This window comes from Eretmochelys imbricata, chromosome 11, assembly GCF_965152235.1.
Source record: "Eretmochelys imbricata isolate rEreImb1 chromosome 11, rEreImb1.hap1, whole genome shotgun sequence".
Taxonomy (NCBI): Eukaryota; Metazoa; Chordata; order Testudines; family Cheloniidae; genus Eretmochelys; species Eretmochelys imbricata.
The window spans coordinates 62,359,587-62,384,932 of NC_135582.1; the positions used below are offsets into that span (position 1 = coordinate 62,359,587).

General features: G+C 48.0%; 1 protein-coding gene across 3 annotated transcripts in view; it reads left to right on the top strand.

Moving 5' to 3' along the window:
* Window positions 1–4,714: 4,714 nt before the first annotated feature.
* The window catches only part of NRP2 (neuropilin 2), a 118,832-nt gene continuing 98,200 nt past the window's right edge, over window positions 4,715–25,346 (top strand). For all 3 annotated transcript variants that reach the window (XM_077830146.1, XM_077830147.1, XM_077830148.1), the window contains exon 1: window positions 4,715–4,804. In XM_077830146.1, coding sequence (XP_077686272.1) covers window positions 4,732–4,804 — 73 coding nt within the window. In that variant the 5' untranslated portion in view covers window positions 4,715–4,731. The remainder of the gene's footprint in view (window positions 4,805–25,346) is intronic.

A 25,346-nucleotide genomic window follows, 5' to 3' on the forward strand; every position in this document is an offset into this window, starting at 1 on the left:
CCCTAGCCAGATAAAACACCCAATGAAATCAATGGGAATTTTGCTCACATACTGTAACTCTGCAAGATCAGGGCCAAAGCAAAGTCAGCTTTCTCTCTGATGAAGGCTTGGTAACCTTTCCTTTTTCTATGCTCTTTTGATACACATCTCAAGAGAGGAATGATTCATTCTGTGGATATTTGTAACACTCTGATATCTTTGTTGTGGTTTGTGAGAACTATTTATATACTAAAATCACACTTTGCTAGTTTGCTAGTCATCTAACCATTAGCAAGTAGTAAATAATAGTCACATATTTTCAAACTGGAAATACAAAAAGGATGGGAACTAGTTCTGCTCCCGCTAAAGTAAATGGGAATCTTTTCATTGGCTTCAATGGGAATTTGATCAGGCCTCAGATGAAGACTCAAAATGAGGCATCAAAACACACAGAAGAAACAAGCACTGAATAACACTCATTACAGATGCTGTACCAAGTGGACCCAGTCCAGCACCCATTGGTGTCAATGGAAAGACTCTCATGCCTAGACCCACAAAGGGACTTAGGTATCTCTCTCAGGCCCAATAACTATTTAAATATTTATCCAAAGAGGAGCAGTCATTGGGCCAGAGAGAAAGCAAGAGAATGGCAATATAGGCCTGTGGTTAGGGCACCCCTCCAGGAGGTAGGAGACTGTAAGTCTAGTCCCCCTGCTTCAATTACTTTTCCATTATTTATCCACAGTGGAACAGCTTCAACAGGAGCAATTGAGGGAGCCCCATATCAGACTATCCTCTAGCTCATTGGTTAGAGCAGCCTCCTGAGAGGTGGGAGAGCCCCTATTCAAATTGCTTCTCCCGAACAGGCAGAGGGGGGGCATTGAATGTGAGTCTCCTACATCCCACTGGGTGGTGACAGCAGCTCCTCCTCTGGCTGGATTTCCAAGAGGACCCGACGGAGGGCAAGTCTACACTACAGTGCTACATTGGTGCAACTGCACCGCTGTGGGAGAGCATCTCCTGTCAACATAGTGCCGGTGTGGACAGCACTTAAGCCAATGTAACTTATGTCGCTCAGGGGGTCTTTTTCACACCCCTGAGCGCCAAAAGTTGCATCAACTTAAGCAGTAGTGTAGACCAGCCCTGAGTGGGTGGTCTTTGAGCATGTCTCCCAGATTGGGCCCCACAAGATAGGTGAGTGAACACCTGTCTTCCCTGGGTTTGTGAATCGCTCTGGGGCTTAGGTGGCAGATAGGTGTCCAAACATCTAGCGAGAGGCAGCAGTGCACAAACCCAGAAACAGAAACTTGGGCTCTGAGAGAACTTTCACTGCAGGAACATAGGCACTGAGTCAGTTTAGGTATGTATAGGGTTTGGCAGGAGTCTTGTGCATGGCAATGGAGCCTATAAGTGGGACTTTGGTGCCTAAACCTGAGAGTTAGGCACCTGGCGTTAAGGATCAGGGCCTCATTGATTTCCATGATAATGGAACCAGTCCCTATTTGTGTATGTGTGTGCACATTGTGTTGTAAAGATTCTATTGGCATGAATTGATAAAATTACACATAAATTTTAAGTGGTGGAACTCAAGTAAATTATGCCCATCACCCCAAACAAATTCCGATGAAACTTTTATACCCACCCCCCCTCCATTGTGTATTTGTTTCTATTGCCTTTTAGTGACCAACTTTTTTTATAATTGGAGCGTTTTGCTATTTTTCAGTCCATCTGCCTCAGGTAAACTGAGGTTACCTTAAATTACCATATACAAACCTCTGAGTGTTAGCAAATATAGCCTAGACTGTTTAAACGACTCTACAAATAGCTTTTCTGCATATCAGGGGTCATGACTTTTGGGTTCACTCTAACTTTGTACTCTTAGCCTGAAATTCCAGCTCTCAGGGCTTGTCTACACTTTCAGCATTGCAAGGGCACCCGTACAGCTGTGCCACTGTAGCACTTAATGAAGACACTACCTATGCCAACAGCAGAGCTGCTTCTGTAGGCGGAGGTACCCCACCTCCTCAAGAGGCAGAAGTGAAATTGACTTTTGTGGCATCCTTTTTTTTTTTTTTTTTTTTCTTTTCTAAAGATGACTTTAAAAGTTGCTCTGAAGTTTGGAATATTAAAGTCCTGCTGGAGATCAGGGAGCAGAATGCAGGTGAAGCAGTCAAAGGTGTGAAATAACAGCAATTGAACAACTGTAGAATACAGACTAACGTGGCTGCTGCTCTGAAACCTGTAGAATGAATGGGATTCTTCATGTAGCTATCATTGCCACCTATGTGATATAATGTATATGGGATGAGGAAGAGAGTTTGTATTTTCTCAGTGTTATTTAATTTGTATTATGTATGGCTGGCCTTAAGCATAGGCAAAGGAAGCAGTCACTTGGTTTCTTATGTTATGGAAGCACTGGATTTCCCCCTCCAGCAGCAGATGTAGAGAGGAAGCAATTTGCCCTCAGAATTGCCCAGGGGCATAAGAAATTCTTGTCCTGATGCTTCCCCATCTGACATTTTTTCTGTGTCCTACTTTTGCATGGAGTCACACCAAAAGCAAGGCTATCCCCGGTGTTGTGTCATTATTTTATTCATTTTGGCTATTTACAGCCTTTGTGATAATGCAATAATGAATGTTTATTGAAGTAAGACAACTTGGAACCCACAAGCTCATCCTAAAATACAAAGGTGCAGCTGAAGTGTTTCAAAAACCATTAGCTGGGGGCTCTGTTTAAACATTTTTTTTTTTTTTTTTTTTTTTTTGCATCTTGCTTTAAAAATAGTTAGTTGGCATAAATTGTCTGCTTCTTGGAACATGTGTGACTCTGCTATCATCAGGATAAAAGTTTCTTCAGGTCTTTGTTTGTCCTCTTTTCCAACTGGCTTCTTTCTGGTTTTTTGTTTTTGTTTCCCCTTGCAGGAACAGTACCATTTTATACCTAGCTAAACTCCCACAAAAATGTTTAATTCCAAAATAACATTTACACATCAGCATGCATAGTTATTAAAAAAATCTAACCATCAATTAATGCTTTCCTGATCATTATGAAAAATAAGTATTTTAATTTTGTGATTATTTAGCAGCCAACGCAACGTTTTTTTTTCTTTCATGGCATAAGGAAAAGTATAATGAACTTCTGAGTGTTTTGGCTTGATTTGAATCAGAATGTCCGATGAATTCAAGGCTGCTGACAGTTCCTTTCTTTGGACGTTGACCTGGTCATCTGCGGCAGGATTGTATTGGTGCCTGCTAACCTTGGGTATAGCTGAGGTTACATCAAAGCAGCCACTACATCTGCCCACATCTTTGTGAAGAATTCTCCTTTGGGGGGCTAAAATGTGCCAAGCTCGGTCTCAGCCTGGAGGTTCTGTAGGTATTGATTTTGCTGGCAAGGTTGAAGAGTGGCGGACAGGTCCATCAATGGCTATTAGCCCTGATGGTCAGGGATGCAACCCCATGCTCTGGCTGTCCCGAAGCCTCTGAGGGCCAGGGGCTGGGACTGGAGGGCAGGGGTGGATCGCTTGATAACTGCCCTGTTGGAGTCCTTCCCTCTGAAGCACCTGGCACTGGCCACTGGCGGGAGCCAGGATGCTGGGCTGGATGGACCTTTGGTCTGAGCCAGGGCTCTTATCTTCTAGCGAGTATGGCCCCAGCCTGGTGCTGCCCGTGGGCGGGAGGGGCGCACGGGGAGCCCAGGGGGTTGGATTAGGTGTTTGGAGGAAGCTGTGATGTCCACTAGGGGCCAGGTCCTGGTTAGCTGTCGGCAACACACGCGCACCCCCTGCTTGAGTGGGGCGTGGGGGCCGAGAGGGGGGACCCGGCTGGCGTGGCCCTGGGGCGGGGCGGCTGGAGCCGGGCTGGGAGCTGGGTGCCAGCCGGGTGGCCGCTTTCCGGGGGGGGGCACCCAGAAGGGGCGGGCCCTGGGCGAGCGTGTGATCGGATAGCTCTGCCTCCCGGCTCTGACATGCGGGCGCGGCGGCCTGAAAAGGCTGCGAGGAGCCGGGCGGGAGGCACAGGCAGGCTCCCCGCGCCGCGCGCCGCAACCTCTCCAGGGAGAGACGCGGAGGGGGGGTGCGCGCGTGTGTGTGTGTGTGTGTGTCCCCGTGTGTGTGCGCGCGTGTGCACGGGGGGAGGAGGACACGCGCGCCCACGACTCGCGGCGGCCCGGCCAGCCGCGCGTGAACCACCCGGTCCGGCGTGTCCGCCAGCCTCTGCCCCTGCCCGGCGCCCCGGCCACCGCCACGCCGCGGCGGGAGCCGCCAGCCCCGGGGCGGGGCGGGGCGATGCCCCGGGCGAGTCGTTCCTGCCGCCGGCTCTCGGGAAGCGTGGGGGGCGATGGTACCTTCACGGGAATGACACGCTGAGGGGCTGTGGAGCGCAAACACGCGCGCACCCCCACACGCGCGCTGCAGGCACGCGCGGTTGGTAGACTGGATTTTGGGGGGCGGAGGGGAAGCAGCGGCCGGCGTCCCTCGCGCCGGCACTGAAGGAGTTCCCGGGCTTCTGCTCCTGCGAGTGGGGCTGTGCACGGCAGCGGAGCGGGGGCAAGGCAGGACGCCAAGGCACGGAGGAGGAGGAGGAGGAGGAGGAGAAGCGAAAGACAACCCGAGACATTTGCCGAGGGAATTCTAAGGTGCGGGGTGAAGACCAGCGGGACTTCCAGTTCCCGAGGAAAGCCCCTAGCAAAGCCAGCGGGGGAGAAACACCCCCCTCCCACCACCACCACCACCACCACCCACCCCGCTAAAAATGGATACATTGCCTCTCGTTTGGGGATTTTTAGCTCTGTGCTTGGCTGGATCCGGAGTGCTGGGCGAAGCAGGTAAGACGCACGAAAGTTAATTTCCTCAGCTGCGCGCGTTACTCATTTGCCTTGGAAAGCCTGCCGGCGAGGTCTTCCCCTTGGTACACAATTCAACGGCAGGTTTGCTTCGCGAGAGCCAGGACTCTCTCCCCTTGCGGGAAACACAACTTTCCCCTCCCGGGATGCAGTGTGGTGAGGTCTGGGTGTCTATGTTTTGAAACACACTCACACGGAGACAGGCTTTGGCTGTGTTCAGATGTCACAGATGGAATAAATCAAAAGGTTTTTTTTAAAAAACAAACAAACAAACACGACAAAGCCTTTGCATTACAGTTTTCGGGAGAGATTTTTTTTTAAAAAAATGGTTTGAAGCAGAACATATCTCCCTGGTGGTTTTTGTTCCCTCTTCCCCCCCCCCCAGCCCGGCTAGAAAGGCATAAATAATTTATAGCCACTCGGTTGGAGATACATTTACCAAGTCTAATTAAATTAGGTTTGAATGGGCAAGGCAGGAAAGCCAAGTTTGTGTGTTCTTAAGCCGGGGTGGCGGTTTCAAAAAAAAACAACAACCCCACCCACATGGCTGTTAGCAGGTCATTTTGTGCCTACTGTCTAATAAAATGTCCCGCTCTGGAGCAACTGGGGATGTTTCTCTCCCCCCCACCCCCTTTCAGTGTCTGTGTTTCCAGAGAAAGAGGAGCTAGTCCATATACATTTTTATTAAGAAAACAAACAGTGCAGACCTCAGGGGTCTAAGGAGCCCTCTGAAGTGGTCAGAAACTTTTCTTGATGGAATTCGGTCCTAAGCAGTTGCCAAAAGAGAAAAACAATTGGGGGGGGGGAGAGGAGTGGAGGGTTGAGGACAAACTGTGTTGAGATAAGGGAAACGAAGAGACTCCGATCAAATTCCAAGCCACTGTTTAATTCTGACAATCGGTAAATACATTTTGGGTTGCGCAAAACAGCCTTGGAGAGACTGGAGTGTGGCTGGCGAAATCCCTCCTCCCTGGTGAAGGGCACACTAAACCCGCTCGGCTTCATGACTCCGCCGGAGATCTGACAGAGCCCTTTCCAGCTCATTAACCGCTGGGCTGGGAGTGAAACCCTGATAAGACAGATCAGGCCGGGAGGGAGGGGAGGAACCACCGCAAAAATAAATACACAAACCTCACATGGCCTACTGTTTATCGTGGTTATTAAAATATGTGCAACTCCTGGAAGCCACTAGCTAACAGCCGGGAGGCGGGGTGAGCCGAGGCTAAGCTAGCATCACCCCCCCCCTCCCCGCTATATGTCAGTGAACATCATTATTTCATTCGTGCCACCCCAGTCTGCGGGTCCTGTCACTGCGGATCCCCCCGGGGGATTGTCATTCAGAACAAGTGCCTGGCGTTGGGAAGCCCGGAAACACCCTGGCACCTTCTGTGGGGGTGCCAAAGTCCGGCTAAGGTAAAAATGGTGCCAGGGGTTTGGATGTGGAATTGCAGCCGGGCTCGGGCTGCATGCTGGGGGGCGGCGGGGTGCCCCGAAGCGCTCCGCCCTGCCCCTGGGCTGTCAGGGAGCTCAGCCGGGCAGAAATGCAGCGTGCAATGTGCCCTGGGCGGTGCACGTCACACAAACGCACCGAGGGCAGCTCGGAGACCCTTCTGCGCCTTCCCCCGGCCGGGGGGCCGCGCACCGAAAGCCGGGCGGGCCCGGGGGCCTCTCCCTCGGCTGGGGCCGGATCCTGCTGCCAGCCAATCCACCGCGAAGCAGGATCGGGGCCGCAGCGGAGGGCGCCTGCCTCCTGTAGACCTGTTGGTGGTGACACCTCCTGCGCCCAGGGTCCGCCTGCTGCCATGTTCCTCCTTCACCTCTCCCTGCCGGCTCCGGGCCCAGCGGCGTGGCAGGAACAGACCCAGCGCGCTAGGCAGCAGGGGAGAAACTTTCACGTGAAACCCTTGTAATGGGGTTTACACTCAAACCAGCTCCGAGGGGTGGGGGATCCGGCTAAAGCGCGTCCCCCCCCCCCCCCCCAGCCTCTCCAATGCCGCCTCGGTTGTGCAGAGCGCGGGGGGGGGGGGGGGGCTATAGGGACTGACAAGTGTTGGAGTGGAGGGGGGACGGCTTAGCAACGGAGCAGCACCCCCCGTCCCCATTCCTCCAGCGGGGCAGGACTTTCTGGTCCCTGGTGCTAGCGTCTCCCTCCCCCTGCCGCTGCCGCCGCTGCTCTCGTGTGCACGGGCAGCCTCGGCACCGATCTGCCTGGGCCGGGGGAGCAGAGAGAAAGGCGGGGCCGGCCGTGCCAGTCCAAGCCGGAGGCGAGACCGCGCAGCCAGAGACGCCCATTGACTGGAGGGAGTCTCTGCCGGCTTCCGCCGCGCCCTGCCACCGGCCGGTTCTGGTCCGGGCTCTCTGGAGGGGCTGCCTGCATCGGGGGGGGTTGCATATGTCTCCCCCCCCCCCCCCGGTGTCAGAGAGTGAGAATTCGCTCCGCCGCAGGTGATTTTAGTTGCAGATGAGCCTGGGGAGGTTGTTGCTTTTCCCAGGTGAGGAGGAAATTCTGGCTAATGCTTCATTTCAGGGGCCGGATTCCTCCCTAAAACCAGCGTCAGGTAATAGGGGACATCAGAGCTGTGAGTAAAGCCCCCGTTGGCCGGAGCTGGGCTGAACTGCGGTTCTGCACCGGCACCAAAGAGCCAGAGCCTGGTTTGGGGGCAGCAGAGCCGTGGCTGGTCTGCGGGTGCACTAGGCCTTGCTCCCTTAAGGGGAAGTGCCCTGGCAGAGGAAACTAGATCATTTATCCCCAAGGGATTGGACGAGAACAGTCCCGTTGGGGTTTGTTTTGCTATTATTTAAGAATCTTTTTTTTCCCGTGAATTTAGTGCTCCTGAAAGGTAGGCACCGGCCTTCACTGCCCGGGCCTGAGCCAGACGGAACACTGGTGTGTGGGAGTTCACAGCCCTTGGCCTTTCTGAAGGGCCTGCCCCTTAGCGGGGCGATGACGTGGGCAGCTGTCCACTGAGGAACTAGGCTGAGTGTCAAGAGTGTATGTGGCTCAGGGAGCGGGCAGAAGTACTGACATGCACACTTGCAGCGGTGGCGCCGGAAAACTGCCCTTCAGCTCCAAAACGACAGGCTTGTCCGCTGAAAGGAAGCCGTAGCTGATTATAAGTAGTGGGTTCTTTTCCCCCCGTCTCAGGACAAGCCGTTAGAGGGAAAAACCACACCCAGCCTCTACTAGAGGGCAAATGTACACTTACACCCTCCCTATTAGAGGGCCCCCCTTCCTCCAGCTATAGGACCATCTAACTCACTCGGGGTTCTCAAACTTCATTGCATCGCGACCCCCTTCTGACAACAAAAATTACTACATGACCCCGGGGGGGAAGTGGGTGCAGGGGAGGGGACTGAAGCCTGAGCCCACCCAAACCCACCACCCCAGGTGGGGGGGGGGGGTCCAAAGCCAAAGCTTGAGCCCCACTTTCCCTGGTGGTGGGGTCAAAACCAAAGACAGAAGGCTTCAGCCTCAAGCAGAGGGCCTGCAGCCTGAGCCCCACGGCCCGGGACTTGGGCTTCGGTCCCAGGTGTTTGGGCTTGGGCTTTAGCTCCTGGCCCCAGCAAGTCTAAGGCAACCCTGGTGACCCCATTAAAATTGGGTCCCAGCCCACAGTTTGAGAATCTCAATTTAACTCATACCATATATGCCACAAAGAAGCTCAAATGATGCCCTGGTGGGGATTTTAGAGGTCTGCCCCTAACTGAGTTCATCCCTTTCCTGGACATCTCTGTCAGAGCAGATTTATCCCTGGAGTTTCATAACAATGCTCCTAAAGAAGACATTTATTGCCTTTGTTATGGACCAGATGGCACTAAAAGACAGTTGTTTTTCTTAAAAAAGGTCTTGTGAAGAAATCCACAGGCCTCTCCTGCAAGTTAGGATCATAGAATACCAGGGTTGGAAGGGACCTCAGGAAGTCATCTAGTCCAACCCCCTGCTCAAAGCAGGACCAATCCCCAATTTTTGCCCCAGATCCCTAAAGGGCCCCCCTCAAGTATTGAACTCACAATCCTGGATTTAGCAGGCCAATACTCAAACCACTGAGCTATCCCTCCCACCCTGGGAGCTTATCAGTTGAACGCCCTGACCCATTGTGCCACAGAGACACATAGATACAAGCCTGTAAGTTCTCCTGCTTCATCCCACCCTCTGCCCCACAAGCCTTGCACTTCAAATTACAAAATGGGAAGGCTTTGCTCTCTGGGAGATTCAGTCGATGTTACTGGAACTACACCTACTTTACTCTCCCATGCCAGCGCAGGCACCTGTGGGAAAAGGGTTTTGTCAAAGTCTGAAAGGGGACGTTGTGGGGGACGCCTTTGTTCGATGAAACAATTGAAATCAGAGGGGTGTTTGAATTTACAGGGACGTTGGAAAACAGCTGAATTGGCAACACACACAACTCTGATTCTGTTAGGTGCTGTGTGCCCTCATGTCCTTGAGTAGATACAGAATCAGGTTCCTAGAGGTGAAGGGCTCTGTATCCCATTACCATTCCCTAGTGCCATGCAGTTCAATAAAAATATTTGGGTGAGTGCCTTCCTCCTCCCCGCAATCCAGCCTCCGGTGCTGTTTGCATTTGCAATGAAGTTCTCATCCTGTTTGACATCAGACTTTTTGTTGTCAAGGAAATGGTTGTGATATCACAAATACTGGAATATGACATCATTGTGTAATCCAATAAGAGAAAATAAACTGTGACAGGGCACACACGCTGATTTATATACAAGTAGTTTTAGTAATTAGCAAACATGGTAAGAAAAACATGTCAGAGGTGGATGGATTTATATTGGAAGTCTGGTGTATTTGAAAGCTTACCCCCATTATGAAAGTCCCTCTTTAAGCTCCCCCAAGGGATGTAAATAGAGAGGGGAGAGATTTTTTAATAGACAATAATATGATAATCCACACAGAAAAAAACCTCTTGCAGTCATTTTTACTGTAAGAGATAAACAGTGCAGCTGCCAATTTGTTTGTAGTAAAGCAAAGACTAAGATAACTATGTAGGGAGTGGGTTGGAGACCCTGGAAAGATAAATCTAATGGTTGGATGTCTGTGTTTTTCATCTCCCCTCAGCTAGTTACAAAAGCAATCAAATAAGAAAGTAAAGGTTTTGAGTGACCCAAGAACAGAGTGATTCAGATGATGTTTATGCAACTCTGAGCAATGCTCACTTGTAAAGACTTTCAAATATTTTCCTAAAAGCTGGTATTTTTAGAAATGACTTCTGTAATCTAGCAGAACCAACAACCCACTTGCATGCACACATACGTGGGCGGCACACAAACACTCATTGCTTTGCCTTTTAAAATCCTGTTATGCTGTTAACAGAAAACTTACTGGGAGAGAAAGGATTTTTAGACTAGGAATCCGGCAATTGCCAGGAGCTTCATTAAAACATATGAGTATGTGCTCAGTGAGGGACTATAACCCATGTCAAGGGAGTATTTGTTTTTCTAACTTTTTTCTGGCACAGAATTATCATTGTTTGTGGCGTCTGCTGTAGCAGGCAGACATGCTTTTCCCCAGAGGGCTCTAGAAGACACTTTCCATCTCCATCTCCCGGCTTTCCCTCCTCCGATTATTTACTCTATGCTTTAGGTACATTGTGCCAGGCTAAAGGGGCTGAGATCAGAAAGCAAACTAGTTCCGTTCTGGGAAGCTGTGCTGAAGAAGGTGGCTTTCCCCCACTTCAACAATATGTCACTTTGCACGGGCCATTGGATTGGCTTCCTAACCGGATCTAGTGCAGTTGGGTTCCAGGACACAGTGGCCTTGTATCACGGATAGCCTTAGAGGAGAAAGCATCCTTCACAGGGTTTAGGAAGCTGTCAGGTTCAGATAAGGCTGGGATCCTATCCTGTGGGACCCCCAGTTGTATTAATAAGGAAAAATTAATTTTTAAGCGCTGGGATGGCTGCCAAATTATGTGACCTCTGACAGACCAGCTGTGCTGTATAAATACATCGTATATATCTGAACACCGTGATCCAATCTGAAGTTGAAATATTGGAGCAAGCATTTAGCAGGGATGGTGGGGGCCATTTGCAGCAGTGTGAGAGAAAACTGCAAGCTGCTAAACTCTCTTCCATTGTGATGTGAAGTCGCAGAGGCAAGTCTCACATCTTGGGATCTCCCGCTTGGGGTCTCTAATCCAGAAAGCAGGGAAAGATGACAGAATGTACACACTGGGGAGTGAGAGGGAGGCGTGAACAGCTCTAGTTTTACTCTCATCATACAAGAGCCCTTTGACCCATTTCTAATTGTAGCAAAGGGATAACTAGGTTATTTTCAAAATCCTTCTTCACACACTCTGCTGAAACTGTGGTAGCGGCATCCACACAGATCAGGGTTGTTGCTAGCACAGTTTTGCAGTGGTTTGGGCTACAGTGGCATGGTTTTAATCACAGTCAGAATCAAAGGGTCATCTCCCAGAAGTCAAGGTCACATCAAAGTCTCAAAGGGCCAAGTTGTTCTCCATACTTTATGCCTGTGCAGTGATAGACACAAGAACTGACTTCAGTGGGAGATTTGTCTGAAGGAGGACTTCAGGAATTGGTCCAGATTGTTCAGCCTGTTCGTCTCCCCTCAAAACAAGGACTCATCCCAGTAAGCCTTTATTCACACAAGTAGTCCAGCTGAATTCAATGGGACTGCTTACTTAAGGGCTTGTAGGACTGAGCCCCAATCCTGGTTGTTAAACAAAGACTTGGTGTTTAAAAAAAAATTTGCAGGTGACCTGCTGTCATTTTGACTTCATCTACAAATTTTGTTTGGGGGAAAGGATTTTCTTTTGTGCCTTTAGGTTTTTTTTAAAAGGTCTCTTAGAGTGGTTCCTTTTCCTTAGAGGGATGTAGAGGAAGTGATCCAAGTGTCGTGAGGAGGGATCATGATGAAGATTGCATTAGCTGGCATGCAAAGTGAACTCACATATTAATAGAAGAGGGTGGACAGCACTGGAACCTTTTATCTGAATTACCCCTTTTCCCTCCGGACTTGATGATTCAAGAAAAATAGGACCCAAAGCTTGAACCACCCCTGTTTTGGGTCTTTTCTGATTTGCCCATTATGTTATGTATTAGGTAAGACAAAAGTGATAGCTTGTATACAGGTTTCAGAGTAGCAGCCGTGTTAGTCTGTATCCGCAGAAAGAAAAGGAGGACTTGTGGCACCTTAGAGACTAACCAATTTATTTGAGCATAAGCTTTCGTGAGCTACAGCTCCGATGAAGTGAGCTGTAGCTCACGAAAGCTTATGCTCAAATAAATTGGTTAGTCTCTAAGGTGCCACAAGTCCTCCTTTTCTTTTAGCTTGTATACAGACACTCTGAGCTCTGGTGATTCAGAACCTGGCTCTGAACCACACTTGGTTTGGGTTTTGAAAACCGGGCCTTCTCTGGCCACCTCCAAATGATAGGGCTAATAAGCCAATAGGCTTCCATGCCAATAACATTCATTTTCACTTCGCTTGTGTTTCTTAGAGGGATCCCTCAGAACCTAGCCCTGCCCTGGAATTCTCTCTTCCAGAGTGGGGAGAGGGAGAGAGAGCTGTAAAGAAACATGTTCATTTGCAAGCCACACCCACCCTTCCTTTCCTCCGTGACCACTGAATGTTTGCTCAGCAGGAAACAATGTATTTAAGGCATTTCCCAGAATGTGTAATAACTTCTGCTCTGGTATTAAGGTTTAGCAGTAGCTGCATTTGAGAGAGCCATCAAAAAGACAAAATAGCTTTTGCCCAGCAAGGCACTTAAATAATACCATCTCCTCCTGTGTCTCCATAAAAGAACTATTATCTAATCCAGAAGAATGGGGGAAGGTGACAGCGGGGGGATTGTGTCCAGTGCATATTAGCATGCTACTGACACACATGTTGGACAGCATAGTGCCGAATGCTCAGTGTAAAGCCGTTTAACTTGCTCAGTAGTTTCAACAGGACCTCTGATAAGGATCCTTCTCCTTGGAGAGCCTGGCCCCGTGAAGGGGAGGAAGGGAATGGTAGTTGACTGGATGGGGATTGCAACAATAGGCGTTGGATACAGAAGGAAATAAGACATGATCCTGGAAGGTGTTATGGAGGTGGGGGTGGGGGTGGTGGTGGAGGGATAAGGTGCAGAATCTCCTTCTTGGCATTGTAGTAATAACAATAATATTAATTTCAGCTTTATATAACACCTGTCATCAGAAGAGATCAAAGCTCTTTACACGTGTATCCTAGGTGAATGCATGGTCCCTTCTTTAATTCATGGAAGTCAATTGCCTCTTAATCTTCTTCCACCATCCCCACACCAGCCTTTTTGCAGGGGGAAGATGATCACAGTATTTTGCTTATTATGTTCTGTGGCCCAGTTCTACTCCCAGTGCTGCGGTGTGACCATGGGCAAGTCATTTCACTACTCTGTGCCTCAGTTTCCCCATCTGTAAAACAGAGGTTATGATACCTCGTGTGCAAAGTGCTTTGAGATCTACAGATGAAAAGCACTCTGCAGGCCCTAGATATCGCTATGAAACAGTAGTAGTCTTTTATGCAATTTCAGTTGCTCGGAATTATAATACAAAAGCAAGTGGAAACAGACGCTGTTCCTTGTTGACCTGAAAGTTTTAATGTGGTTTGTTCCTCCACTCCAATGACTATTGGAGTAGCCATGAATTGTAATTCCAGACCTATCACCAATGGTTCCAGAATTGCATTTGCAGTAAGGCCTGCAGAAGAGTGGACATAAATATAAACTAACACTATTAGATCAGTTGCCCTATTGGAATTGCATTTGTTTATGATATCAGATGACAAATAATGAGGTTAGTGCAGGTGGCATTATGTGAAATGGCTATGATGTGAAATCTCATCAAAGTAACATTTTTTTAAAATGAAATGAGAGTTTTTAAAGGCTAGGGGTCAGATCCTCAGCTACTGTAAATCAATCTAGCTGCTTTGATTTACACCAGCTGAGGTTCTGGCCCTGTGATTTTCAGGGAAGAGTTTCTAGTTGTCCCAGCATTAGGTTTCTATTTCAAGTTCCTCCCTGGATTAAGGTAGCAAAGAAGGGTACAAAGATTGGAAATCTTTTAATTTGTCACTTTTTAAAAAAATTACTATGATTTTTCCTTGTAAAAGTTCACAGGGAACAGTTCCATTTGATCCGTTACCAGGTGGTCACCGTTCACTGCTGTCCAGTGCTAGGAAGTAAATATTTTGTATCCCTTCCCAGTTGCCTTAGGAAGTGGTCAAACGGCTGCATTCCTAGCCTGATGGATTGGCTCGTTTCTTTTTTGCTTAAGCCCAGACAGAGTTTTTATGAGACTGTCTCGTGACAGGCTGAAGTCACTCTGAATAAAACAAAATCCTAGTTCAGATCACGGATGTGCCCTTACAATCGGCTTAGCTATGGCTCTAGCATGAAATTTAGTTAAACTCTGAGTGCAGCTTGTAGGGACCCAGATGAGATGGGGTGGCATCTGGGGAACTTCCTGTTTTATAAAGTCCTGAACAGTTTGTGTGTGTGCTTAATTACTTTGTGATCATCTTACAGAAGGCGCTGTATAGCTAAATAAGTGCATTTCCATGTGTGTGTATATCTGTATCTATTAAGTTGTTCAGGAAGCCTTTGAAACTTTATCCCACAACAGAAATCAAACCAATGTGACACCTCAGTTAAATATGACCTCCACTTTTGGGCTAAAATAGCTAACCTTATTAGCTTTCCCCTGTGCTGCGTGTCTTTCCTTGACAGATCATTAAGCAATGTTTAAATCAGAGATATCACATTTGTGGTGTTTGATCCCTGTTCGTGTTCCTAGATTGGAAGCTCCCTGGGACAAGGATCTTATCATATGGTAGGGGCTCAGATAGCACTGTGATGTGGAACCCCATACAAACCTGTACAGATACTTCTAAAGCACTGTGGATGGTGTTAATAATAATGAATCCACCAAGGTGTTGGAACACTAGTTTTTCCTACCTAGGCAAAGGACTTAAGCACGTGCTTAAGTGCTTTACTGATTGGGGGTGGTTTGCTGAATTGGTGCTCAGAGTCTGATCCTGGGAGGCACTGAGCACCCTCAACTCTCATTCACGTCACTGGGAGCTGAGGGCGCTCAGTTGCAGGATCCCTTTGTTACTGAGCTATAAGTGGATACGTGCTGTCATGAAAAGGAGTCTTTAGGGCAGGGGTTCTCACAACAAAGTTTTTTGTTGCCACACTGACATTTTTTCCTAAAATACATAATTAACTTTAGGAAAAACAAATAAATATACACGGATACACATCTAAATCATTGTAATTTATTTATATGGGGTTTGTTGTAGCCTCAATAATAAAAATAATTCTGTGAAGTGATATTTGTATGTTCATTAATGTCACTTTTCACAGCACACTTTTTCTCAACAAGCCCCAGGACAAATTAAGCCCTAAATCGGGGGTTTGAGGGGGAGGCAGCAGGGACCAGGGGCGATGGGGGAATGGCTGTGGGGCCAGGAAGGCAGCGGAGGTCCACGGTAATGGGGAATGGATGGGGGGGCTGGGGAGGCAGCGTGGGCCTGGGGCAATAGTGGGGAGCCTGCATGGCTGGAGCTGGGGTCAGCACTTGCCGCTGCATGGTCAGAGCCAGGGTCCACACAGTTGAAGCTGGGGGTTGGAGCCTGCTGCCTCGTGGCTGGAGAGAGGGGTCAGCACCCAGGGCTGACTCCTGCTGCCACACGGCTGGAGCCTGGGACCTGAGCCAGGAGCCAGCGTCCAGAGCCAGGGGCTGGAGCCCTAAGCTGAGGCCACATGGCCAGAAAAGCCCTGCAGCCAGGCTCCCAAAGTCCCACAGCTGGAGCCTGCCGCTTAACCACTGAGCGCCACCAAGGTGGGTCGAGAATTCACCTTGCTCCAGCAGCGTTGTGCCCCACATGTCTCCAGAGGTGGTGCAGGGCAGTGCATCCAGGAGCAATAGGAAGGGAGGGACGGGTCCCCGGTCAGCATCCAGGAGGCTGTCGTGGCTGCATGGTGGACGCATTTGAGAAACACTGCTTTAGGGCATCTCTCCTTTGTGCTGAATTCCGAGGAGCAGAGATCTTTGGGCCTGTGAGAGAGGAGGGAGTGGAGCACGGGCAGTGTTTATGGCATTTAAAAAAAAGTACATAAAGAATGCAGCTTGAGGGGATGGAGCCCTGACCGCCAATAAGCAACAACCGCTCGTCCTCCCCTCCTGTCTCTTTGCCCTCAGACAGAGATCTCACAGCTCACTTCTTGCATCCTTCTTTCTCCCTGGCTGTGGTTTCGGGGAACACTGGCTCTTTGGTCTCATTTATTCCTAACTCTGATGTACTTGAGCGATAGCCCTGACCCAGATAAAGCTTATTTGTTTTCTGTGGGCCAGATGACAGGCACAGTTTGTAGGGACGGGCAGCACGGAAACTGAGCCTACGGCTCCGTGCCTGGGTAACCCTGCTGTTTTGCAGATGCTCCCAGTTTGGCAGCAAGGAGCTTTGACTCTCACTCTCCTAGGACTCTGGCATACAACAAACAGACTCAAAGGGCCTGCATGTCGCCCAGCTATTGGGAGCTCCTTAAATCAAGGCACTGGGACTTGGTAGGGAAGTACATAAACTTCATAGATCATTCATGTCTGCTCAGTATGTGTGTGTTCACATGGCTCTGGTTATGCCCCCAAAGTCCTGTCCCAGCATGCACTGGGCTCAGCCAAAGGCTTCTCTGGGCAGAAGCCTCCTCTTTGGTGGTTCTAAAGTCCTGGTTGTGACTCTCCACAATATGTTACCTAGCCTGATCCTCACTCTTCGTGCAGGCAGAACTCCCCTGACTACCTGGTGCTGGAATGTCTCAGCTCTGTCACCTTCCTTGAATGGGTATAAGAGCAGGAGCTGCTCCTATGTCATGTGCTATTTTTGCATGAATGCATCTGTCAGGCTTCCTTCCCCACTCTGAACTCTAGGGTACAGATGTGGGGACCCGCATGAAAGACCCCCTAAGCTTATTTCTACCAGTTTAGGGTAAAACTTCCCCAAGGCACAAACTTTTTGCCCTTGGAGGGTACGCTACCACCACCAAGTGATTTAACAAGGAATCAGGGAAAGGACCACTTGGAGTTCCTATTCCCCCAAAATATTCCCCCAAGCCTTACACCCCCTTTCCTGGGGAGGCTTGAGAATAATATCCTAACCAATTGGTTACAAAGTGATCACAGACCCAAACCCCTGGGTCTTAGGATCATAGAGAAATCAGTCAGGCTTTTAAAAGAAACAGAACTTTATTAGAAAGAAAAAAGGTAAAAAAAGCACCTCTGTGAAATTAGAATGGAAGATAATCTCACAGGCAGTCAGATTCAAAACATAGAGAATCCCTCTAGGCAAAACCTTAAGTTACAAAAAAAACACAAAAACAGGAATACACATTCCAGCACAACGAATTTCACAAGCCAGAAACGAAAGAAAATCTTATGCATTTTCTTGCTAGACTACTTACTAACTCTATAGGAATTAGATTGCTTGCTTTCTTGATCTGTCCCTAGGCAGAGGCATCACACAGACAGACAAAGCCTTCCCCCAACCCCAGATTTTAAAGTATCTTGTCCCCTTATTGGTCATTTTGGTCAGGTGCCAGCCAGGTTACTTGAGCTTCTTAACCCTTTACAGGTAAGAGGATTTAATAGTACTGTATCAGAGCTTCTTAACCCCTTCCCTTTATATTTATGACATGCCCCCCAAATCACAGATAGTGTGAAACACTGGCTTGATTTCTTCCTGGAGCTCTAGGAAAAAACAGAATTACTAAGACACATGCATCTGTAGATATACTACTAACTGTATAAAGACTAACAATATTTTTTATATTTCAAGGACGATTTTAACCAGTTGATTTTGGGAAACTTTCACAGGAGAGTGCATCAGCCACTTTGATCTGCTCCTGAGAAACATTGTCCTGACCAATGAGTTCTTTTTGCTCTTTATCTAATTCCAGATTCACTTCTGAGACATTAGACAGACATTCAGAAACTTGATTCACAGACAAACTGCTTTTTTGCACAGACAAACATTTGGAGAAACCCTCCACAGACAAATCATTGCCCATAATAGACACAGGTTTAAGACCATTTCTTTCCTGTGACTGGTTACCTGGACTGAACAAAGCTTTAACATCTTCCCCAATCCTTAGATCCTCAGGCAATAACTTCCTTATACCAGCTATAACTTCATGCTCAGTACCATTCCATTCAAGGTGAATTCTGGCTAAAGGCACTCTTACAGTAAACTCATAGAGGACTACAACATTCACACTCTGATTTGGGAAGTAATCTTCCTCTTTGACTAGATCTGCTTTAACAAGAGTGATGTTAGAAGCCATAATTTGCCCTAAACAGCTTTTATGATTCTATAGTACTGTATCAAAGCTTCTTAACCCCTTCCCTTTATATTTATAACAGCATCGTAACCAAATATGACCCTAGTGAATCAAAAAGATTTATTGGTGGTTTCTTGTTGGAAGCCACCAACTCTGAGTGGCTGCAGCATATGTGTTTATTTTGAAATGCACCTCTTTGGCTAGGGTAAGTTTAAGTTACACATGGAGTTGGCCTTTGCTTTTTGCATCCAAGATCAGAGGATGCACTGAACCCTGCTCTTCTGATGTCAGCAAACTCTGGTGGGATTTAATTGGCAGAAAACTCACTCAGTGGGAGAACACCCTCTCGCTCAAGATTTCATAGCATTCGAAGGCGTCAGGGCGCTCTCATATAATCTCTTAGGCAGATCCCTGGGCCCAACCATCTGCTTTGATCCACATGTGTAATGCTTGCCATGCCAACTTCAAAGGGAGTAGTGTGCATGTGCATGTGAGGGGCTGATTTTGGCCAGTGAATTTCAGCAAGGAGAGGTTTCTCCTAATTTTCCCATGGGTAGATGAGGGGAAATATGTTCTGCACCACGGAGTGGGCAAGGATCTCAGCTCTCCAAACCCAGCTGTGTGGGGAAACCTTGCAGTTCTCAGGACACCTTTGGAGGGCTGGAGCCTTTGTGCTGTCTCCAATGTCTTTATGTGATGCCTCAGGCCTTTGGTTCCCCACCATTACATTGCACAGTACTCAGGGAGCTGTATTACCATGGCCTTCCCATCAACGGGGTCATTCCCAGTGTGGCAGGGGAAGCAGTGTAAGGTCATGGGGAATGACCTGAGGGAGGATGATGCCCAAGAGAGCAGCTGTCCCTGCCCCTACCAGAGCCATGGCAGCACTGTAGAGTTGGTTTAGAGAAGTTTCCCTGTGATTGAGGGCAGGGGAGGAGCAAGCCAGAGATCTGCTGCTTCCACTGCTTACCCACAACCCTAGATCTAGCTCCCCTCCTCCAGCAAGCCTGGGAGGGAGCAGGGGAGAGCGGTTTCCAAACAGCGCATTTAGCTATTGAGTGGCGGAACATACTGGGCCCTTAGCAGACCTGGCTAATATTTAACATTTCATTTTAATTTTATTAAGTGAATTTAAGGCTGGTGAAAGCTGCCAGGGCACGCTGAAGACTGACGTCTTCTGTTTAATCCACACAACACACACAGCTTGCACGGCAGCAGTGCCCGCTTCCTTCACCCTGCCCAGCCTACGTGCCTCAAGTCCTGACCTGGGCTGGAAGGGTGGCTCAGGTCTTGTCCACACACAAATTTGCACCCGTTTAGTTAAACCAGCTTGAGTGGATTCTGTGATTTCGGTTTAAGCGTGTCTTATTTCTGTTTAGCTTAAGCCTGTCTAGCCCAGTGGGCTAGCTTGCCTTTATTATATTCATTGCTTTGCATTATATTCAGCAGTAATATAAGAAAACTACAGGCCTGTATCCTGTAAGACATTAGCTTCAGCAAGTTAGCATAAGTCTTGAGGCCTCTGAACGTTGAACAGATAAATTTTGCACACATAAACGGCCCAACAGAAAACCCAAAATATTTGGGGAGCTGAAAATAGGGTTTAAGGGGAAGTTCTGACCCCAGGTCAACCACAGAAGTTTCCTGGCAATGAACTGATGTACATAACAGGTACATGAGAGAGATACATCTAAGGTTAGCCTGCTTGCTTGCCTATATATCTTTTCTTATAAGTTTCTTATTTTCTTATGGGTTTGATTGTTTGTTTTATTATAGGTTTATATTATATTCTGCTTCTTCCCACCCCCGCTCCAGCCCCGCCCCACCTCTTCACCGCCTCTTTCTGTATCCTCCCCCAAGCGCACCCTGCTCCTCCCCCTCCCTCCCAGTGCCTCTTGCATGCTGCAAAACGGCTGATCTGCAGCGTTCAGGAGGTGCTGGGAGAGAGGGAGAGGAGCTGATCGGCAGGGGCCACTGGTGGGTGAGAGTGGGAGGGAGAGAGGGGAGCTGGCTGCCAATGGGTGCTATGCACCGGCTAATTTTTCTCTGTGGGTGCCCCAGCCCTGGAGCACCCATGGAGTTGGTGCCTATGCACAGGGGGCTTCCTAAGTTCATGGTGCATCACAGCCTGGAACTTGGAAAGAACCGAAAAAAACAGTTAGGACAGAAATAAAAAATGTGATACCTACTCACAAAAGGGCCATGGTAATGAATTGACATGTATGGTAATAAGTTGAGATCATTGCTATGCTAACTTCTAGGAAAAAGACACTGCACCATTAGTGAGGTGAGGAAATACAAATAAGGAAAAGGGGGAAAATCCCCTACTGAATATGCATCAAACATAACGGCAGTGTAACATACTATAAAAGTGGCATCGCAGCCTAGGGGCAGTAGAAGGAGGAGATGTAGTCCTTGGGAGGTGCCAGAATGATGGCCATTGGTGATGAGGGGGAAGGTGATGATGATGAGGAAGATGATGGCTAACACTTCAGGTTGTTCTACAAGGGATGATGTGAGTATATGGGTGTGCAGATGTACATTGTGTAGTATCTCTATCTACCTTACTGAGTTGGGGTGTTTGTGACTGTGCTAAATGTATTAATAAACTATATTTGTAAATATAAAAGAGTTCCTATACTGTGAGTGTTGCAACTGTGCACATCAGGGTTCCCAACTATAAAATCATTTGAATAATACTGGGCCTGATCTTGGGGCAAGAACCTGTCAACCCTCAAAGTGATAGCTGGGGATTCTTAAGTAATCAATATAATTAATACATAATCTAAAGATCAGGCAACTTAACTGACTTAAGCTAAATTGAAACAAGCTTGATTTTTGCTGAAATGCGAACAGCCTTTTGCACCAGTTAAGCTGAACTGGCTTAAAATGACACCATTGTTTCAATGCAGTATGTAAACTAGCCTTCAGTTTTCACACACATCCGTGCTTGGCCTCTCCGCTGGGGCTGCCAACAAGGGGTGACCATTCTGATGGTGCATTTTTGTAGTGAGGGCATTTGTCCACTGGGAGCTGGACTGGCACCAGTGCCAAGTTGTCTAGCCGCCCCCAAGGAGCCATTAGATCATTTGGTCAGGCAGGGTTGCTTTATGAGGCCTCATCTAGCTGATGTAATATCCACCGTCATAGTATCTAAGTGCTGATTACGGACCAGCTGCTGCTGTGGTGGATACCCTTTGCAACCCTGTTTATTTCAACGGGGCTGCTAAGGGAGGAATGCCACGGCAGCCTCTGGCCCCGTTAGAGTAGCAGGTGCCATGTTCCTGCAGATGTGGTGTTCTAACAGGAACAAAGAGAAACACAGTTGTCGATCTCCCTAGTATCTATGTAGGTGAGAAATGCAGCCCCATCTGTTTGTTTGTTTCATTCAGTTCAATTACATTTTGTCTTTTAGACTGTATTCATAAATGGAATTTGGGTATAAAACAGTCGGGCCTGATTCTGATCTCACCTACCCGGTATAAATCAGGAGTATCTCCACTGAAGTCAGTGAAAATACTCAGGGTTTAAACTTGTGGAAGATAAGAAGCAAGCCCATGGGATCGGTCAGTCCTGCCCTGTCTACCTGGTATGGGTTTACACAGCAATGTGTGAACCCAAGATTTGGGGTGAAAGTAGGAGATTTCTGCACCTCATTTTATCAGCCAACAATGAAAGACGAAAGGTCAGATTCTGATACCCATGTTCACATGGTGGATCTCCTTAATGCATGAGTCGTCTTATTGACTTTATTGGGACTTCCTCTGGAATATTCATTCTGTTATTCAGCGTGAGTAAGGGTGCTAGAATCCTGTGACTAGTTGGTGGCACCAGTCTAGTGGCTAAGCATGTTGAAAAAGCTGGAGAGAGGATGATGAGGAGTGGAAGGATTGAATTTGTTGTCATTGCTTCAAGACTTCACCCTTTCCAAGAAAAACAGTCTGCAGCTTGATATTTATCTTCGTTAGAAGGGTGTACGTGTGTGCAAATGAAGTGCGGATTTTTATGGGAGGGTGTGGAAGTGTGTACATGAGTGAAGTGTGAATCACACATAAATATCTCGGTGTCAACAGATAGGTGAATTCTCTCAGTTGTGTGCGCGCACGCCGATGTGTCTGCCTATCTGTCTAAAATCCACGTAGCCACATGTAGGTGCATGTGCTTCAGAAGAGAGGGAAAGAGATCTGCGCAAGAATGTGCATTTGTAAATATTTTTGTGTTGAGCAAGCTCTCAGTGGAACAAAACCAGATGTTTTTATGAGTCCTCAGCTCTTATCTGTTTTCTCGTGCTTTTTTTAGGATTTTATTTTATTTGGGGAAAGGGAAAGTCGCAGCAATGCCCTTGGAGGTCCGAGGAGAAAGCTATTTTTAAGGAGGAATATGGTTTAGAACATCAACAAGTAGGAGGGGATAAAAATAGTCCTGTTTTGTGGCAAAGGAAGAGATTACTCCCTTGTGGGGAGGACAGAGCACCTCTCCTCCTTTGAGGAGGCTTCCTATCGCTATTGTTCACCGCTGGGTCCGTATGCAGCACGTGCCCTTTCTTTTTCCAGGGAATTTGCAGGGAGGAAGCAGCAGGTTAAGTTGAAGTGATGTCTTAAGAACCGTCCCACCTGGGTGCACGGTTCTCATTGCAGAAAGACTGGCACGGGGCAAGTTGATTGCCGGGCTGTGGTTTTCCTGCCAAGAGCTGGAAAAAAACTGGAAAATTACACCCTCTGCAGCCTATAGGGCAGCTGCTGCTCTACATTCAGACACCTTTAAGGCCAGATCCTCAGCTGGCGTATGTCAGAGTAGTTCATAGAATCATAGAATCTCAGGGTTGGAAGGGACCTCAGGAGCTCATCTAGTCCAACCCCCTGCTCAAAGCAGGACCAATATCCAATTTTTGCCCCATATCCCTAAATGGCCCCCTCAAGGATTGAACTCACAACCCTGGGTTTAGCAGGCCAAAGCTCAAACCACTGAGCTATCCCTCCCCCCAAAAACAACTGTCACACAGAATGGCCCCCTCAAGGATTGAACTCAAAACCCTGGGTTTAGCAGGCCAATGCTCAACCCACTAAGCTATCCCTCCCTCAATCTAACTCCCTGGCATCAGTGGAGTTAGGCTGGTTGGCACCAGCTAAGGATCTTGGCCTTAAATCTTCCCAGAGGATAAGCCTAAATTTCCAGTCGCAAGCTGTTACAAACCCTGTCTGAGTGCTGTCCTGCGGTGTATGCAGTACACAGAGCACCCAGAGGGAATGTCATTTAGTGTGCTTAAAAAGGCACAGGAGTAACTTTCAGAAGTGGGCTCATTTGTGATGGGCTAATTATCTCTGCCTTTGTGTCAGACCTGGTGTAATTGTTCATCTGTGCTAGAGATCACGCTCCCTCCTGTGCTTTGTCAGTGAGTACAAGATTGTGCATCCCCCTTAAAGGAAACGGCCTGGCTCTGTTTTGTGATCTAATGCAGATTAGCACATCAGAGCTGGAACAAGTGGAGGCAGCCTGGCTTTAAAGCCTCACTGTCCGGCTTTATTGCAGTGCTACACGTGTGCCCTTTCTTTCCCCTCTGCATTTGCACTCTTGACAAGCTGTTCGTTTGTCTAAGGTGGAAATGGCGCAGACAATAATATTGCCAGGCTGGGGAATGGCTGAACTGCACCTGTAGTGAAGAAGATCCAGTCCTGTTGGGTGGCTGCTGAGAGGTAATCTATAATTCACAAGGCCTTGCTGCTTCATGCAGATGGTGATATTGAAGCATGACTGATGCCAGCAGCGCAAAATCTCAGAGGCATTTCCTCCCCCCTCCTGCCCCCCCCCCCGTCTTATTCTTTCCTCCTGGTTTGCTGTGGCTCTTAAATTAAAACCTTCCCAAGGCTAAGTGCTCCTGGTGCTGAGGAATTTCAGCCTTTACTCACAAACATCCCACATTTTCAGTGGCGGGTGGTACACTTCCCAAATATGGCTTCAGTGACAATTGAGGTCACTCAGTCCCTTAACAAGAGTGGACTTGGGCTGGTTTATAGCTTGGGAATGAGTGGATACACACATGCACTTGCTTCCACTGTGTCTATTTCATTGTTCTAGTCTGGGCTGGGTGTGGTAGGGAGGAGGAAGCCTGTCTTTGAACCAGGGGTCAGGCTACAGGAGTGACTTAACTCTTTGTTGTCTGAATAGTGTCCGCATCTGGGAAGGTGACACAAGCACTTTCCGTAGCCACTTGATGCTGTTTCATAGCTTATAGCTATTTAGGTCAGAAGGGACCATTATGATCATCTAGTCTGACCTCCTGCACAACGCAGGCCACAGAATTTCACCCACCACTCCTGCGAAAAACTTCTCACCTATGTCTGCGCTATTGAAGTCCTCAAATCGTGGTTTAAAGACTTCAAGGAGCAGAGAATCCTCCAGCAAGTGACCCGTGCCCCATGCTACAGAGGAAGGCGAAAAACCTCCAGGGCCTCTTCCAATCTGCCCTGGAGGAAAATTCCTTCCCAACCCCAAATATGGCGATCAGCTAAACCCTGAGCATATGGGCAAGATTCATCAGCCAGATACCCAGGAAACAATTCTCTGTAGTAACTCAGATCCCACCCCATTTAACATCCCATCACAGGCCATTGGGCCTATTTACCATGAATATTTAAAGATCAATTAATTGCCAAAATCATGTTATCCCATCATACCATCTCCTCCATAAACTTACCGAGTTTAATCTTAAAGCCAGATAGATCTTTTGCCCCCACTGCTTCCGTTGGAAGGCTATTCCAAAAGTTCACTCCTCTGATGGTTAGAAACCTTCGTCTAATTTCAAGTCTAAACTTCCCAATGACCAGTTTATATCCATTTGTTCTTGTGTCCACATTAGTACTGAGCTTAAATAATTCCTCTCCCTCTCCGGTATTTATCCCTCTGATATATTTAGAGAGAGCAATCATATCTCTCCTCAACCGTCTTTTAGTTAGGCTAAACAAGCCAAGCTCCTTGAGTCTCCTTTCATAAGACAAGTTTTCCATTCCTCGGATCATCCTAGTAGCCCTTCTCTGTACCTGTTCCAATTTGAATTCATCCTTCTTAAACATGGGAGACCTGTTGGCTTAGCATCATCTGGTTGGCAGCCCCCATTGGATTGCTATGGAGCAGCACCATCGCCTGAATGGAGCCAGCTGTGACACGCAGTGGTGGCAGGGATG